Source organism: Hippoglossus stenolepis, chromosome 12, assembly GCF_022539355.2.
Source record: "Hippoglossus stenolepis isolate QCI-W04-F060 chromosome 12, HSTE1.2, whole genome shotgun sequence".
NCBI classification, from domain to species: Eukaryota; Metazoa; Chordata; class Actinopteri; order Pleuronectiformes; family Pleuronectidae; genus Hippoglossus; species Hippoglossus stenolepis.
This window is the reverse complement of record NC_061494.1, coordinates 12,308,648-12,325,831: the sequence shown is the minus strand read 5'-3', so window position 1 is coordinate 12,325,831 and position 17,184 is coordinate 12,308,648. Positions and strand designations below refer to the sequence as shown.

Genomic DNA, 17,184 nt, shown 5'->3' with positions numbered 1-17,184 from the left:
CATATATCATTACAACATACATATATTATCTCAAGGCACTTAACATAGGTGAGGCCGGGACCATACATTATTATAGAGAAGCCCAACACTTATGACAAGATACATTTTGCAGAACCGGACTCGGACCGGTTGGGATGGGAGAAATGGGAGAGGGGAGGTGGATGGAGTGGGGGATTGACCATCCTGCTGTTGGCATTTCTACTCAGAGCAGTATTGATTAAAGTTTCTAAAATATTATAACTCTTGTCGAGAAAGCAAATAAGTCGTAAATTTGTATTTCTCCAAAATGTCCAACTAAATCTCAGTTTGTGTAATAGATGTGAGATACAAACAACCTGTAAACCTCCTGTAGTGATGCCTAAAGATGAGTCTGACAAATAACTTAAGTTGAAAAAAAAAAACCCTGATAATAAACGCTGCTTCTCTGCTGCTGTCAGTGAAAAACCTCGACACCCACCCTGCCCCCTCTGTCTCCTTCAGACCACGGCCTCTGTAAAATCACTGAGTGAGGCATTGTTTGTGCTGCAGACACACCACCGAAGCTCACAAACAGCTGCTCTGTCCTCCAAACGTGAGCTCTGTGTGACACACAGTCTCCCAGTGCATCCAGTCTGCACACAGCTCTGATGAGGAGGAGGCCAGAGTGATGCCACTTCAGAGTAGAGGACTAAGGGCATTAAAGGTGCAGTCACACTGAAGAGACAGTAGACCTGAGAGAGGTCAACATCAGGTTTATAGACCCTCTAATTATTACCAAGAATGCTAAGAATTCCTGCAGCCTCAGCCTTATCATTATTGCTCATAAAGAGGTGGCTGCTGATACCAGCACTGAGACAACAGAAGAAAACACATTCTACTTGAAAAGGTGTTCAGTTGCAGGTTTTGATGCCATCATGGCCTCATGTCCTCTCTCTAAAGTCAAACATGTTTACTCACACTCTGCTAACTTCCACCACAATGCACAAAGAGAACGGAGCGAGGAAGTAACAACACCGAGGACACAGAAAACATTTTTTATTACACCAGTTTTGTGTCATTTTCATTGGGAACTACGAAGCTGCTGTCATTTCTAAAGAAGTATAATAATCAAAACCTTTTAAGTATTATTATGTGCCAATTTATTATATCAGCAAATATTATATCGACAAATTTCAGCTTCAATGGATTTTGGCTCTGCCCAGACCACATGAACCAGCTCTTGAAAACTATGAGCACTACAGGAGTACTGCAAAAGATGGATTTTACAAGGGTCAGGAGCAAAAAAACAAATGAATGCCAATTTATTTTTTGTTAAATATAGAATTAGCAAGATAGCTCTTAAAGTATAATTTGAAGGAAAAAGCCCTGTATTACTATTTTTAATCATTCAACATTACAGTCAAAACATTTGGATGCCACCTGTCTTTCTTTCTGTTTTCCTTCAAAACTGGATACATCACATTTTTATTTTTTACAAAATATGAAAATAAACTTTTTCAAATACATATATTTATGGAGATATCAATACCTGAGAAAACAAACAAAGTGAGCCTCATGAATGTTTTTTATCTCTGAATCCCATATTTCCCCCAAACCTATTCGCAGTAATTTTATGCATGTTGCAGTAATACACAGAATAAAATGAAATTGAATAGACTTTTCTCAGTGTGGAGAAGGTTTGCCATTTTATCCTTGGTTGTCATAATAATAATAATGTTTACCGATGATAAGAGTATATTCTCTTTAACATTTGTTGACACTGTCATTAATGTTTCTTCATTACTTAAACAGTTAATATTAGTGTATTTGAGATACTTGGCCTGACATCTTATTCATTAAGATTCAACAAGTCATCCAGTGGATTCAGCTGAATGCTAACATTAGCACGCAAACATGCTACAGTGACAATGTTAGCACAATGGCTTTTAGCTTGTTAGCATGCTAACATAGCATAGCAGACAAAGATGGCCCATAGATATTGTCACACACTATTAAATCCCAAAAAATAAAGTATGTAAGAGGCTAAATCTACTTAAAGCAATGTTATTTTAAAGCATTTACATCAAGGAAAGTAACCAGCAGCTTTACAATCGGGTTTTAATGCATTAAAATAGAATAAATCATGAGTTACAACATGTCAACCTACTTATCCCAGATTTCAGAAAAATATAATTATAATATTATATAAAATTTATTCAATATACCTGATACCTGTATGTTTTTCGCTTTTTCATTGAATTACCAATCCTGCTCTTAAATATTAGCTTCACCACTTTCACCTGGCACACGAGCCAGATGACATGTATATGGAAATTCAACAAAATGACCTCTAGTTAAATTTCTGAGTAGAAATGGTCCTTGTTTGTCAAACCAAATTTGTGTAATCTGAACATATTAGTGGACCAGATTGATCATACAGAGAAACTGTGGCTCTGGATGTATTACTCAGATTATTTTCAAATGCAGCGAACATGAAAGTAGGTCACGTGTGCATTTGAGAAACATGTCATGCTCATTCAGTGGTTAAGGCCACACAGTCTCATTAAATTCAATCAGCTTGGTCGAGCAACGCGGTCACGGCCAGGGTGTCAGATTCACAGTTCATAATTCAAACATCTTTGTTTTCTCTGCCACCCTTTACTGCGTACAACAGGTCCCTGAAAGGAAAATAAAAGTACCCATAAAAAACATTCTCATTAAACGACTATTGTTTTTACTTCACAAAACAATCGTGTTAACGGCCTAACATGAGAAACTGTGCCCTTTTTAAAGAGTAATGTTTAAGAAATCATCTGACATGTTGATTGTTCACTTTCTTTCTGAGCAGTAGGTGAGAAAACCATCATACCTCATCATATATGAAAGTGGTATTGATATTCTTATCTAATTCAATTGTAAAACGATCCCTTCAACTTGAGATACACGTCGCTGTTGTGTTTAGTATGTGCCAGTTTAACAGAATGAGCATTTAGAACATTTTGAAGAGACAATAAAAAAAAAGACAAAAAGGAAAATAAAGAGTTAGGCACAGGATTTGAACAGGACATCCAACGCATAGCTTATTATTCTGAAATGGACCAACATGTGTTTAGAATATTGAAAAGATAAAAGATGCTACATTAGAAACTAAATCAACTGGTCCAGAAGGCACCCTGTTAACATATAGCCTCAAAAAATAAACCCAAAACAAACATACAAACAAAAAAAACAACAGTATTTGACAAAACTGTTCCACTATGTTTGAGGTCCATTTAGTTGCTGCTCTGGAGCTTTTGATTCTAACACGTGATCTTCCTCAGAACATGCAGTCACATTTTAATGACACCTGGGAAAAATCAATCTGTTGTTAAATGTGACAAGTAAAGGCTCCAAAGCATCAACTAAATGGACCTTGTGGCTATGATCCATAATGTGACATAATCAACCATTTCTTTGTGTATAATGTATTTGAGTATTCATTGATGAATTATTCAGTATGATTATACTGGCCTGATAAATTTGATACCTAAATAGTTACTATTAATCTACTATTACATCGCAGACCTACTAGGTTTCGCTTCTTATGAATTAAATAATTCATATCAGTGAATTCAAGTTGTAAACTAATTTACTGGATAAAGCTGCAGTGGACATAACACTGTGGATGGGGGTGTTAATGTGGACTGGCGTTTAAATTGTGCTCATAAACTACAACAACCAATATTCTGTCTTGAAACAAATCATTGCACATACTATGCTTTGGTTGAATGGCTCTATATTCCAAACTGGACACCCTGCACTGCAAATATACAGCAAAATGCAACTTCCGCTGGTACCACCTGCGATAGAAAGGCCTTTCAGTTTTACACAGGGCAAAATTCAGGATTATGTAACAGCACAGGCAGGAATAAGATAAGGCAAGACACAAGATACATGCTCTAGTTACAAATGAAGGACCATAAGCACTGTGTTGCTTTAATTGTCCCTTTGGTTGATGTCACTGAATGTAATAAAACACAGCTACTGGAGCTCTCATCTTTGGACGATCTGCGTGTAAAGCATCATTGAATGAGTGAATGTATCTATTGCAGTATGTATACAAGATATTTTATTCCTGAGGAGGGACTACATTCTACAATATAGCACTGGGTATCGCTACTCTATTCAAATCCAATTCATAACACACCAAATTGATTTGATGCTGTGAATTGTACAAGGAACCTAGTGCATTTTTAAAAATGTTAATGTTTACATGACCGACGAGTGTTAATAAGTGCTTTCTTTACTGCAGGTAAACAAATCTATTGCATTAAAAACCATGTGTACATATGTTCAGTGTATTATAAACAGCAACGTTTAAAGCACATCACCAGGCAGCCAGTGTAAATAACACATACCTAATTGTGCACGCAGAGAATTGGGTGGAACATTTATTGCAAATAGCGTCTCCGGTGGGTTTTGTGGGTCTCCAGTGACAATTGCATATTTTTGCATATTTAGTGGATTTCTTAAGAAATGGTTTTGGAGATTTGTGGTGTTTCTTTCATTTCTGTAAATGTCGGTGGAGATTCTCATCCATCTAGGTCATGCAAGTGCTAAAAACAGGTCAGCTAAACCAACTCCAGTTTTTAGCACTTGGATATTTCTTTACATATTTCTAACTTACATATGGCTTTGTTTTTGTCTCGTTTCAATATTTGAAATGGCTTAGTTTTATAATTTGATATCATATCATTTAGAATCTATTTGAATTCAAACAATCTTTTTTTAAACCCAGCCCTACTACAAATCTCTTGTCCTTTAACTACAACAACTTCATTATTCACTGCCATGTGTAGCAGAGTGAGCGGAAACAGGGACAGTCTCTGTATACATCTGGGTATGGCTTTTCTATCTCTGGTGAATGCTAGACTCTTCTAGATAAGAAGGTTCATGTACCCTCTAGCAGCATTAGCTAACACACTACAGTGAGCTTCGAGTGACGGCTTCTCAAATGTCAATCCACCCTCAGTTTCTTGTGTGCAGTGCTCTCCGTAGACGGTGTCCCATTCGCATGTCCATTTCTCGATAGAGCAGAGCCGTTCTGTTGCTCCTTCTTTAAAATACTTTGCTTCTTGTACGTCTTGTTGTGTAAGAGGAAGAGAGGACATGTTATTACACATTACATTAGGATGGAAAATGGAATAGTTTTACTCCATGTTAAAATGTAATTAATTAACAGAGTTGAGGAATTTTTGAGGAAGGAAACTTAATATAAGTCAATAGGAACACATCACCACACTTGTCATTAAAACTCATTTGTTCACACTTTATAATGGACAATCAACTGACCTGAATGTAGAAGTTTGAGAAAAGGATAATGAGCGAGACCATGTAAGTGAATTGGAAGTACAGCCACCCCGAGGGGAAGCCACACGGCCAAATGGCAGCCCAGGATGTGTGGAACATGGTTAAAAAGAACTGGATCTGTGGAGGAAACACAACACACATATGCAGACACCTGGCGGAGTGAGAAGGTGACTCAGAGAACTTACACAATGGTCATATTGATCCAGAGCCTAAAATATCTTAAATGGATCATGCTAAACATGTTCGCACTCTATTAAAAGCTTAAAAGGCTGCTGCAGAAAATAGTCCAAGATCTAAAAAGCATTATTGGCTATACAATGAGAAATGAGTGTTAACTTATTATTGTATTACCACATACAATCCAACGACAAATGATAATACATTTGAATTAAACTTTTTTTTAAAGCCATGAACTAAAGAGGATGACAGAAATGAGGCGAGAAGCAGTAGCGTGAAGAAATGAAGTCGATTTCTTCAAGTGAGCTACTTTTTTCTCATTTTTCTATCATAATAGTGAAAACATAGCAACTTCCTTCATTATTCTTGTTTTAAAATTCTCCTTTTAAGAGCATCTTTTTGGTAAAATGCTATTAAAAGTAAAAACAGTTTAAACACAGTATTGCCAATAAAATGTCTTTCTACTGCTTTTAAGAAAGTAAGATGTTCAGGATGTAACTGAATGAGAAACTTCATCAGTGAATAACATATTAATGCATCAGTAACAATCATCCAATAATATATCATTTTACCGTGCATGTACTTTATGAATAATACTCCACACAGGATAAACCCACCAGCTGAAACTGTGTGATATATTTCTTCCACCAAAGGTACGGCCTTATGGCTGGGATGGCGGAGAGGGCGTAGTACGAGTACATCACAACGTGGACAAAGCTGTTGACGGCCGCACCGAAGTACGCTGAGCAGACACAGATGAGAGACACGTGAAGTGATTTATCTACAGGGTACAGTACAGAGTTAATCAATGGCAAGTGACTGGCATTCAGGAGTGCGTTGCTTGCACAGGGAATAACACTCTTCATTACTCTGCTCTGTTTGGAAGCACTACAACAACTTTCATTAAAAATCAATAGAAGCCATTAACAGTAAAGTAATACAGTAATAATTAATAAATAAATAATACAATAACATAGTAAACATCTGATAAATAATAAATGTGTATAAAGTCACGTCATATTTAAATCAAAATTAATAGTGCATTTTAAGTGAATTTCCTATAACGCTCAGAGTGCTGTGCTGCTTTCTATGATAGAAACACAAAAAGGTTTGTGACACAGAACTGCAGCATTCAAGTCAATAAATGTCACTTTGTGTCCTTTAAGGCCTTGTGGACCAAACAGGCTGTTTTCAGGCCTAATGGCTTTAACATTAGCGCACTTGAATTATTCAGCTGGCTGCGAGCCCGAACAGCCTGAATGTGGCTACTGGAGGGATTTGAGTTACTGGAGGGCAAAGTCGTGTTAAAACACTCACAGTGGCCGCAGGCTATCCAGTTCATAACAAACCACCAGATATTCAGCATGCTGGCATGGTGGTAGACGTGAAGAAACGTGATCTGGTGATTGTTCTTTCGTAGGATGAAGAAAAGCGTGTCCATGAACTCAATGAGCTTGGAGAAGTAGTACCACCACAGGACCTTCATGATCTGAGTGGACACACGGCAAAACAGAAGAGGTTACTGGAAAAGCAAAATAAAAACTTCCTGTATATTCTCGAAGAGACTGATATAGCATATAGTAGAACCATCAAATATTAGACAGGAAATCATAAATGTACAGTGGAAACCGTTCTTTCAAAATTCCCAAACGTTAGTACAAGGTGATAAGAAGATATCTGCCCTGAAGGTCCATGAAAGTTCAGGATGAGTCATAAAGCAATTTAACTGTAATCTGTAGCTCTGACACATTGATAAAAACGTTTTTATTTAATCACTGCTGAACTGCAAAGCTGTGCACATTTCATCGTGAGCCGTGCTATCTCCTCCACCGCAGAGTTCAGCTGGGACACCAAAGACACTGTAACACACTCTGTAGTGTCCACAATGTATTTTTACAAAAACTTATTGTTCTGTCATTTTACAAAGTTAAACTGTATATCGCAATTAGCATGGGTCCAAAATAATGCAGCAGCTGACAGTATTTGTCCACAAAAACATATTGTAAAAGTGCAGGTAAGATGTGTTCTAATAGATTGTATATAAAGATGGATGACGCATCTCCACTTCCTCCCTTTGTCCAAAATATTGGTACTGTTGAAGCCATCAGGAGTCAAAGTCTGCACAGTAGTAATTGTGGTGTGGAGCCGTGGTATCAAGGTCCTGTCGATTCACATTTCATCAATCACGAGTCAGTCTCGGCTGTCAACCAGGCCGTTTCATCCTGTGTTTATAGCATCATGGAACTAACTAAAAACAAATTAGACGTGTACTTTGACTTTTTTATTTGGTCCACATCTACATGGAGGAGGCAAGGTTTATAACCTATACTGCAGCCAGCCACTAGGGTATGATCAAGATCATGATTTGGTTTCACTTTTTGGCAGTTGTAATGTCATCCATCTATACATATATATAATGGTTGATACAACAATTAACTACTATTGATAATCAAATTTCGCTGCATGAGGTAAAGCAGCTTTACATAATTTGATGGTGGACACAGCAGAGAACCAGCTGTGTCCAGTGACTTCATAACACTTAAGTTAATCTTAAGTGGCCTAAAAAAAAGAAAGAAGACTGAACTTGTTAGTTAATAAACTGACACAGTCTTGTGCTATGAAATCCATTAAAAACACTTCACAATCATTTGGCTGCTCATGTAAAAAACAAAAATTTTACTGTAAAAATATTCAACATATTTTAGTGTGACATAATTTGTGCTAATTACTGGCAACTCTAGTTATCTAACACATTTGAGTAGTATACAAGACCATGTTGTAAACTAGATTGCAATTACCTTTATGCAAATAAAACAATAAATCTAATTTAATAAAACAATTATATCACGTGTAATATATACAAAAAGCCTGTAAACTGTACCATATACTGTAATTCTTTTAAAAATAAATAACAATGCATTTTACAATATTTCATGGACAACTTTTTTTGCTAGATATTTACTGTTAATTCTACCGTCATCCTTTTTACAGTGTAGTCATCATGATGACACGATAGAGTCGGATTAAATTGACTCCCTGTGTCTGTAGTTTATCTGCTGGGATTTACAGGTCGGCCACAGACATCAGAGCAGTGGATTTGAAAGGGGAAAAAACTCGAATAAGATTATTACATATTGTAGCTGTCCTGTTGTATTTATACTTTTAGTGTTTTGTGAATAGTTTCAAGAAAAGGAATGGGAAATTATCCAAGTTATGTCAGATATGTGATAATAGAATAAAATCATCACCAGCACTAAACGTAAATACGTGTATGTCTGACTGACTCACCTTATTATCTGTTTCCGGTGCACTGTGAGTGTTCTGGCAGTAGAGGTTGTAGCCACCATACCACGCAACAGTAATGAGCTGCAGAACAATCAAATGACAACAATCAGTTAACACACAGAGACACTGCAATGCACAAATGCAATGTAAAAGTGAAAGTTGAAAGTCAGGGTGTTGCAAAATGTGAAGTCATAAACACATGCACAGGTACAGAGCGAGTCAGATCGCCAGACCTGGGAACCTATCTATTTGTAGTCAGGTTCTGGTGACCGATCTTTAGCTGCTGACGTTGGTTATAAATATTTAATCTAGCCTAATTAAAACTAGGAACCTAACAACTATTTATTCATAATATGTTTATAATATGTACATTTAATTGTACAGGTTATTTGAGAACATATGCGTGTTGAAGGTAAATAATCTGATAATTCTTGAGCATTTGCACACCAATGCAAATTATGATAAATTCATAGGTGCACACCTGTGCACCTATGAACTTACTTGTTCCCTTTAATTTTGCATAGTAAAGTGATACTAGTTAAAATTTATCCAGTAAAGGTGGAGATATCCTGACTTGGGTCCAGCTCCCATCCATGCAAATTTTTTTTAAAGGTTTGATATTGTCCCTCCACAATTCCTACATGCATAATCCGACAGTATGTGTATAAGGGATGATGTGACCCTGTAAACAATATATATTCAAATGCACACAGATGAGGGGGGTTTAATGCTGATTCACCAATTCAATATACAGCCACTGTCCTGTCTGCTTTACCCACTAATATTATCCAAGAAACTGCCAGCAACAGAATGACCTTTGATTTTTGAGCATCAAATATTGTTTAAATGTTTGCACAGACATCGTCCTCCCACTAACCTGGTATACCACTTTGGTTATTTCATAAAACCTACAAAATTAGTCAGTAGATAAATTAAATAAAAAATTAAACAACTTCTGAAGCCTGAAAAGTTGATGAGAACAGTTGATGTATTTTGATTGACACGAGGTGGTATTGATTTTGGACTGTCAAAAACTCAATGGCCGTGCCATGGTCAGGGTTCAAGGTTTCATGAATCACAGACAGTCTAGCTATTCCTTAGTCTGCCAGCTGGATGGTATGGAGCAGACTGATACTTTAGACTTACACGAGGTGTTCACAGGTACAACAGATACGATCACTATAATAAGTGAAGTCTTGGCACAGCTGCTATTAAACATTCATCTCAGACTTGGCCATCTTGCCAAAATACGAATGTAATCACATCCCAGCTTACACCACTGGATCTATCACTTTCAGTTATGGAGTCCGTTGTTTATATAAAATCCATCTTGCAACAAACAACAGTGCTGTTGTCTGTGATGGTGGATGAGGGATTTGATGGTTGAAACATTGAGTCTGTCAAGATGTGATCCTCTGCCTCCCTGATAGCTCTGTTCCTCGTCTGTAAGAGACGGCAAGAAATAACACCTCATTGTGTAAAACTTGTTTTCACTTACGTTTTTTGTTGAATAGACAAACAATGTTAGCAATGTACCAAAAAACGTTCGGTAGAAAAAAGTAGTAGTAATTTGTTTTTTAATAGATTCACGACATAACTGGTTTACTGCTCTTACGTTAAAAAAAATCATGTTAATCTGATACAATGACAAACTATTAATTTTGAGGGGAAAAATGTTTCATGACAACTTGAATACGCTCGTTTATTTTTCATGCTAGCTCTACGCTAAATACGAGGCTTCAGCCAGCATTTGCTAGCTTCATTAGCTTAACTTGGAGTTGTACAAGTGTACATAGGAATCTGGATGACTGAGCATCTTCACAGACAGCATTATTTTAGATCTGTCTTTACTTAAAACATATTTGGTCCTATTCACACACTCGTTTTAGTGGGTCTGCAGCTTTGGTTCTGGTCACTTTTCTCTCTCTTTAGTGTGACGCTGCATTTAGTGAATTGGTCGACTACAACACATGTCACCGTTTACCTCATAGAACATGTAGAAAGACAAGAGCGTGAGGCCCAGATTGTAGAGCACCATGAGGCCTCTGCAGGAGTACGGCTGCCGGTGCTTCATGTACTTGGGTCCCATCCACACAATCAGAAGGTACATGACTGTGAGCACAAAGGTTGGTGGGTAGTTGTCCAACAGCAGCCATCCCTTCACCCGCTGATCTGAAATATGGAGATAAAGGGGCCAGAGTTTACTGATCGATCATGGGGGCTGATAAGGTGGTCTCAGCAGTGACAAGACATGAACTTGAGGGGACGACCGGTGGCCTTGCACCCTCAGTGTTTGCTCAATACCTCGAAAGGTTGACTTTAATGTAAGAGTGTGAAACACGAGAGCAGAATTCTTGTCAGTCTGTGCATGAATATCTACAGTTAGGAACGACTCCGGTCAAAGGTTTTATGTAATGTTTGCCTTCACAGCTCTGTAATTTTTAGTAGATAATGAGTGAATTTTCCTTTTTGGGTGAACTATCCCTTTATGTGTAGTGCCCTGCTGAGTTTTTGCAGTAGGTATTTGCAGCACTTTAAAGTTCAGGCAAGCCAATGTGTTTCTACACCAGCAACTGAGATAATATAACAATATAAACGTGACTTACCTCTGGGACCCATCCATGACTGTATGTAAGTGTTCAGTTGATGATTGAAGGTCTCCATTTGTCACCTAAAGACAGCATGCATAACGAGAACAACACACCCATTAGATAACGTGTTCATCTTAATATTAGCCTATTATTGATTTTAAACATATTTTAAAGTTGAGCCTGGAGATACAGAGTTGGGTTTGTGTAGTTTTGTTGCTTCGAGTGATATATATAAGAGTCGTATGTATATTATTATTAGTTTGATTAGTAGATATTTTGCCCGAGGGAGGCCTTGATTAATGATTATTACTTATATTAAATTCTAAATAGTGTTTTCATAACAAATTTAACACATTTTGACACATGCCTATTGTAACCTCATGAAAGCAGCTAAAATCACAAGTCTTTTTCTTACCACAGTCCGTCATTAGTCTGGTATTTGTCTAATTAACTCTTTGGCCTCATTTCAATGCCTTTCTCCAATACCTCCCGTGTCCCTGCGGTGTCCAACCACAGATGAAATGTGGCCACTTCTTGAGACAAAACAAGAAGCCACCAGGCAGCTGTGAACGGACGATAACCGCATCTCTGTTTCGTTACTGCTGCCGTACAGTGATTCTCTGGATCTTTCGATTGTTGAGGGTAATAAGGACGTCAAACTGTGTGGATTTATTAGCCCCAGCAAGCTCCGGCTGTAACAATTGCAGAATCGTGTCTGGCCCGGGCAGCACTGCTCCGTTTACTTTATGCAGGTTCTCTTGCCAAAGCTGTCAAACTGTGGTGGTGGTACATTATTGTTTGTATCTGTTGATCACTCACTCCCTCAGTGGGGGTTTAAAACACATGGTTTGTCTGTCCGTTTTTTTAAACACCAGGGAAAAGTCCAAAAGTGACTGTATTTTTCCATAAGCAGTACATGTGGGCTAATTTGGAATATAAAATTAGATTCCGCTGCTCTGCTTCTGACAGTCAGATCAGCTCTGTGATGTAGACCAGACGGCCGTTTACACAACTGAATGAATGTCTGGGTGTTCACAGATGGACAATGTGCATTTTAAGATCTGATCACAGGGCTATGTTCTCAAAAGGGTTTGTAAATTCCATATTGTCTTATGAATATTTGCAGCGAAAGATTTGCAGATATCCTTTAAATTGTCTTTTGTAGCAGCACAAATGGAGCTTTTTCACACAAAGCCTCATCTACAGACAAAAATCCTTGCAACTGATCTCCTAAAAAACCTGATAACTTTCTTCTTTATCACCCCAGCTGTATTTACATCATCCTGCAGGCCTTTAAATTGTTTGGAAGACCACAAAAAGCTTTGCACAAAATGCTTCCTCTCAGCCACTGAAATAGCTATTTTCACTGATGCACTCCCGAGCTACACATTAATTTCAGTTGCGTTATGTACTGCACCTCACACCTGAGTCTACTGCTGGAAACACATATAGGCCATATGAACCTCTGTGCAACACACATTCCTGCACATAATTCAAGATGATCTGCAGATGGGTTACTATCGTTTGGCTCAAGTTGTATTTGTCTGAGGTAAAATTCAATTACAGCTTTACAGGATAACAGATTGACCTTAAACAGAAATGTGAGTATCAAATTTATCTAAAGCACCTCTCTTGCAGTCACTGGATATTGAAACATGACCAATAGAAATGAAGGGGCAGGTCAGTGACTTTGGTTTAGTATTTAAGTATTTTATTCACTTAAATAATAGTAATATTCTTAACATCTGAGTTGCATAAGGAACTGTCTGTAATTATTAAGAGTAAAAATACTGCTTGTAAACAATGTGCAGTTTCTGTGCAGATATGTAGAAATTAAAAGTTGCACTTCACATTACAGTGAATCGCTGCCGAGGCAACAAATCGCATGTCACGGGTTGTTGCATTTGCCCATAATCACTTATCTGCAGGAACTAAATATGGCTTATTCCGATCAAGCCTGTGCACTAAAGTCCATGCTCTGATTATCAAAGATGCATTAGGCTGCACCAAAACATGATAATCTGCAAGGCCTTAATCAGAGCATGATGACCCACAACAGGAGCCCGTGTTAGCAGCCAGTCAATGAGTCTGTGCTGCAGAGCCAAGTCAAAATAAATGCGTCTACACAATCCAGAGCTGGATCCTGCCAAATACGAAAATGCCTCCTCATGACTTTATATAGACCGTGGTTTCAGTGATGCAGCAGCTGGTAATGATTTCTGCACACAGGATTAATTGCTGTAAGAGTTGGGCAATATAATGATGTAACTATGACATGAGTGTGCAGTGTGTCTGTTGTCAGACATGTTGTAATGCCATTTACACGGTGGCACGTGTCCCTTTAACCTCTCTGCACGCTGCAGAACAGTGTGGCCAGCGCTGCAGATCAATGAGTTGGGTTGTTTTATTGTGACACTGGATTTTTTTTCTCCTTTATTTACTTTTATTTGTTGTATGTACACTATGCATGAACGCATGCATGCCCGTATGGAGAATATTTTCCTATTGGAATTAATTTTTTTAAATTTTATCATAAATTTCTTAATTCGTTTTTACTGTGTTGTATATTGATATATTGATGAATAATTGTGTCACTTTGCCCACACATTTTTAAGAGGACAGACAGACAGACAGACGGACAGACAGACAGACAGACAGACAGACAGACAGACAGACAGACAGACAGACAGACAGACAGACATACAGATAACTAGATAGATAGATACTTTTTATTTCCTCTTGTATTATTCTCCTTTATTCTTTTTTATTATGCTTGGAATTTGTTTTTGTTTTTAGATTTGTAATGGCATTGCAGAAGTGTTCTAAAAACAATATTTTGTGGATGACATCACTCAAACAAGGAAAATAGCAGAATCCCAGTCATCATTTGAACTTTTCATCAGTAGAAACAGCCCTAACTTCACAGTGCCTGTGCCTCCAGGGGGATACTTTACTGTTACTATGATCATACTGCAGCGTCCTTGTTGCATCCCTCTACCCCTAAAACCCTAAAATGCACTATTGTGTAACGGCAATTTCGCATCAGGATCGCACTTTCCGCACTTTACGCACTGTACAGCTCAAGTACGGGGTAAATAATAATGTGAGCTCAGAGCTGATGACGGCGGCATCTCATTACATCATCGTCTTCTTTTGATTATTCAGACTTCCAGAGACGAATCAATGAAACAATCACAATCCAAATAACAATAACCTATCGATCGCATTCAGACGTCACAGCTCCAGCATCATCCAATGTAAGGGACGCTATGCGCGCACCAACGTATCCAAACCCCACTAGAAATAATAATATTATAGAAAAGCCTTACCATGAAGTTCTCCAGCTGACACACACACACACAGAGAAAAGAGAGTGTAGAAATGTTGAGTGTGGACGAGGAGATGCAGCTGTGTGTGTGTGTGTGTGTGTGCGCGCGCGTGTGCGTGCGCGCGCGCCGTGGGCTGTGTACCTTTCGGAGGCGATGCGTGGAGAGAGAGCGGCTGTGTAACCTTGGCTGTCTCTGGGCCGCTCTGAGCACAATGTGCAGCCTTGTCGCTCAGTGGAAACTAGTGGGAGGAACAGGCAGACTGGCCCAGTGCCCTACAGCAGGGTTACAGGCTGCAGCCAGGAGGTGACCCGGTGTGCTGCAACCACACCTACACACCTACACACACACACACACACACACACACGAAGTATAAAAAAAAGAAGATGACATAAAAGGGATCTCTGGATTTAATCATAATCAATCCCTCTAAATAATTAACCTGAGTTAAGTTATTCACTCAATCAGAGCTGCTGTATTTGTATTTCTATATTTGATCAATCATTATTAATAATAAGAATAAGAATAAGAATAAACTACATTACAGCACAAATAAGAAACAACAATAGGGCTACGCTGTATAAACGGGCCAGAGCACAGGCATTTTGAAGCCTGTTGCGGTTAGTGGCGAGAGCGATCAATGACCGTCTCTGCATTGCATGTGTTTTGCACACTGCGGGAAGGATAAACGCTTCACTTCCTGCGTCTGTCACACAACGTCGATCCTTGTCTACTAATTGCGCATTACGGTCCACGCAATCAATTGCAGATCACACGGTGAGAATTACATGTAAATCGAATGATAGTTGTAAATCAAAGCTTACTTCCTTTTGCCAGTAGGTGGCTCCATCACTATTATTACATACAGACATATAGATCTGTTCAAGTAGGGGCTCTGATGCAGCGTGAGCAATTTTGTTTCAATTGGACAATGTTAGCACAACTGAATATTCACACTGATCAGTAGGTGGCGCTATGACCCTGCACTAATATTAATATATGGAGCTGTTCAGGTCAGGATTGTGAACATAGGTCAGTATTTGAAAAAATAAAAAAAACTGAAATTCGTCCGCCTGTCCGTCCAAAAAAAACAAATAAATACGGACAGACAGACGGACGAAAAAATTTAAATAAAAATTGAATCCGTTCGTCTGTCCGTCCAAAAAAAAAATAATAATAGGGACAGACGGACGGATTTTATTTTTTCGTCCGTAAAAATTTGAATAAAAATTAAATTTTATTTAAATTAAATTTAAATAAAAATTAAATTTTTATTTAAATTAAATTTAAATACAAATTTAATTTTAAAGTAAAAAATAATACGGACAGACAGACAGATGAAAAAAATAAAAATAAAAAAATCCGTCCGTCTGTCCGTCCAAAAAAAATAAAAATAATACGGACAGACAGACGGACGAAAAAAAAAAGTGCAAGACGTTCCAAAAACAAGACATTTCCTGTTGCCACCAGGGGCGCTGTGATTTTAAGTCATGATTTATGTGTAGATGTCATTAGGTCGCGACTCTTGTCTTACATTTGGACTCGATTGGATCGATTGGACCAAATATGTCTAAGATACAGAACCTCGTGTTTTGATGGCGTGTAATCAAACTTTGACGCCATGCCACGGTCACACGGTGTGACGAAAAATTGAAATTCGAGGTAGTTTATATCTCCATCTTGTTGTGATGACAGTTGATCTGATGAAAGCTCTACGACAAGTTTGTGAAAGTAAAAATGTGGAATATGTTCAAAATGGCCACTAAATGTAAAATGGCAGGCTACCTGTTGTGTTTTTCATAATGCTCCTTGAGACTTTTTTGTATGACTGGTCACGATACACCTGTGTTCCGATTTTGGTGAAGATCGGTCGAGGGCAAACCTAGGGGCTGCGTTCCAGGTGGCGCTGTTGAGCCATTTTGCCACGCCCATTTCTAAATACTCCAGAATATGTAAATTTGTTTACCGATCTTCACCAAAATTGGAACACAGGTGTATCGTGACCAGTCATACAAAAAAGTCTCAAGGAGCATTATGAAAAATGCAACAGGAAGTCTGCCATTTTGCATTTAGTGGCCATTTTGGCCATATACCACATTTTTACTTTGACGAACTTGTCGTAGAGCTTTCATCAGATCAACTTCAAATTGAGGTGAGTATCATCACAACAAGATGGAGATATAAACTACCTCGAATTTCAATTTTTCGTCACACCGTGTGACCGTGGCATGGCGTCAAAGTTTGATTACACGCCATCAAAACACGAGGTTCTGTATCTTAGACATATTTGGTCCAATCGATCCAATCGAGTCCAAATGTAAGACAAGAATCCGTCCGGAAGTTTGACGCCATCAAAACACGAGGTTCTGTATCTTATACATATTTAGTCCAATCGAGTCCAAACTAGACATGTAAGACAAGAGTCGCGACCTGATGACATCTACACAGAAATCATGACTTAAAATCACAGCGTCCCCTGGTGGCAAGAACAGAAATCT

General features: G+C 38.2%; 1 protein-coding gene across 2 annotated transcripts; it reads right to left on the bottom strand.

Moving 5' to 3' along the window:
• Nucleotides 1-2,059: 2,059 nt before the first annotated feature.
• On the bottom strand, nt 2,060-14,930 carry elovl5 (ELOVL fatty acid elongase 5). 2 transcript variants are annotated; one of them, XM_035172798.1, is made up of 8 exons: nt 14,831-14,930; nt 11,376-11,440; nt 10,754-10,941; nt 8,773-8,850; nt 6,802-6,973; nt 6,102-6,226; nt 5,290-5,424; nt 2,060-5,080 (listed from the first exon to the last, which is right to left on the bottom strand). In XM_035172798.1, the coding sequence occupies exons 2-8, from the start codon at nt 11,431-11,433 to the stop codon at nt 4,955-4,957; spliced, it is 882 nt and encodes a 293-aa protein (XP_035028689.1). In that variant the 5' UTR covers nt 11,434-11,440; nt 14,831-14,930; the 3' UTR covers nt 2,060-4,954. The 2 variants fall into 2 exon arrangements, with proteins under 2 accessions (XP_035028689.1, XP_035028687.1); XM_035172796.2 differs by lacking the exon at nt 14,831-14,930 and adding an exon at nt 14,690-14,807.
• Nucleotides 14,931-17,184: the final 2,254 nt, after the last annotated feature.

Excerpts from the sequence above, each read along its gene's own strand:
- elovl5 (XM_035172798.1), bottom strand. The coding sequence starts at position 11,433 with ATGGAGACCTTCAATCATCAACTGAACACTTACATACAGTCATGGATG. Across the intron at positions 8,851-10,753 it reads CTTTCTACATGTTCTATGAG|CTCATTACTGTTGCGTGGTA; the intron begins GTAAACGGTGAC and ends ATTGTTCTGCAG. Across the intron at positions 6,974-8,772 it reads CACCGGAAACAGATAATAAG|ATCATGAAGGTCCTGTGGTG; the intron begins GTGAGTCAGTCA and ends GTGTCCACTCAG.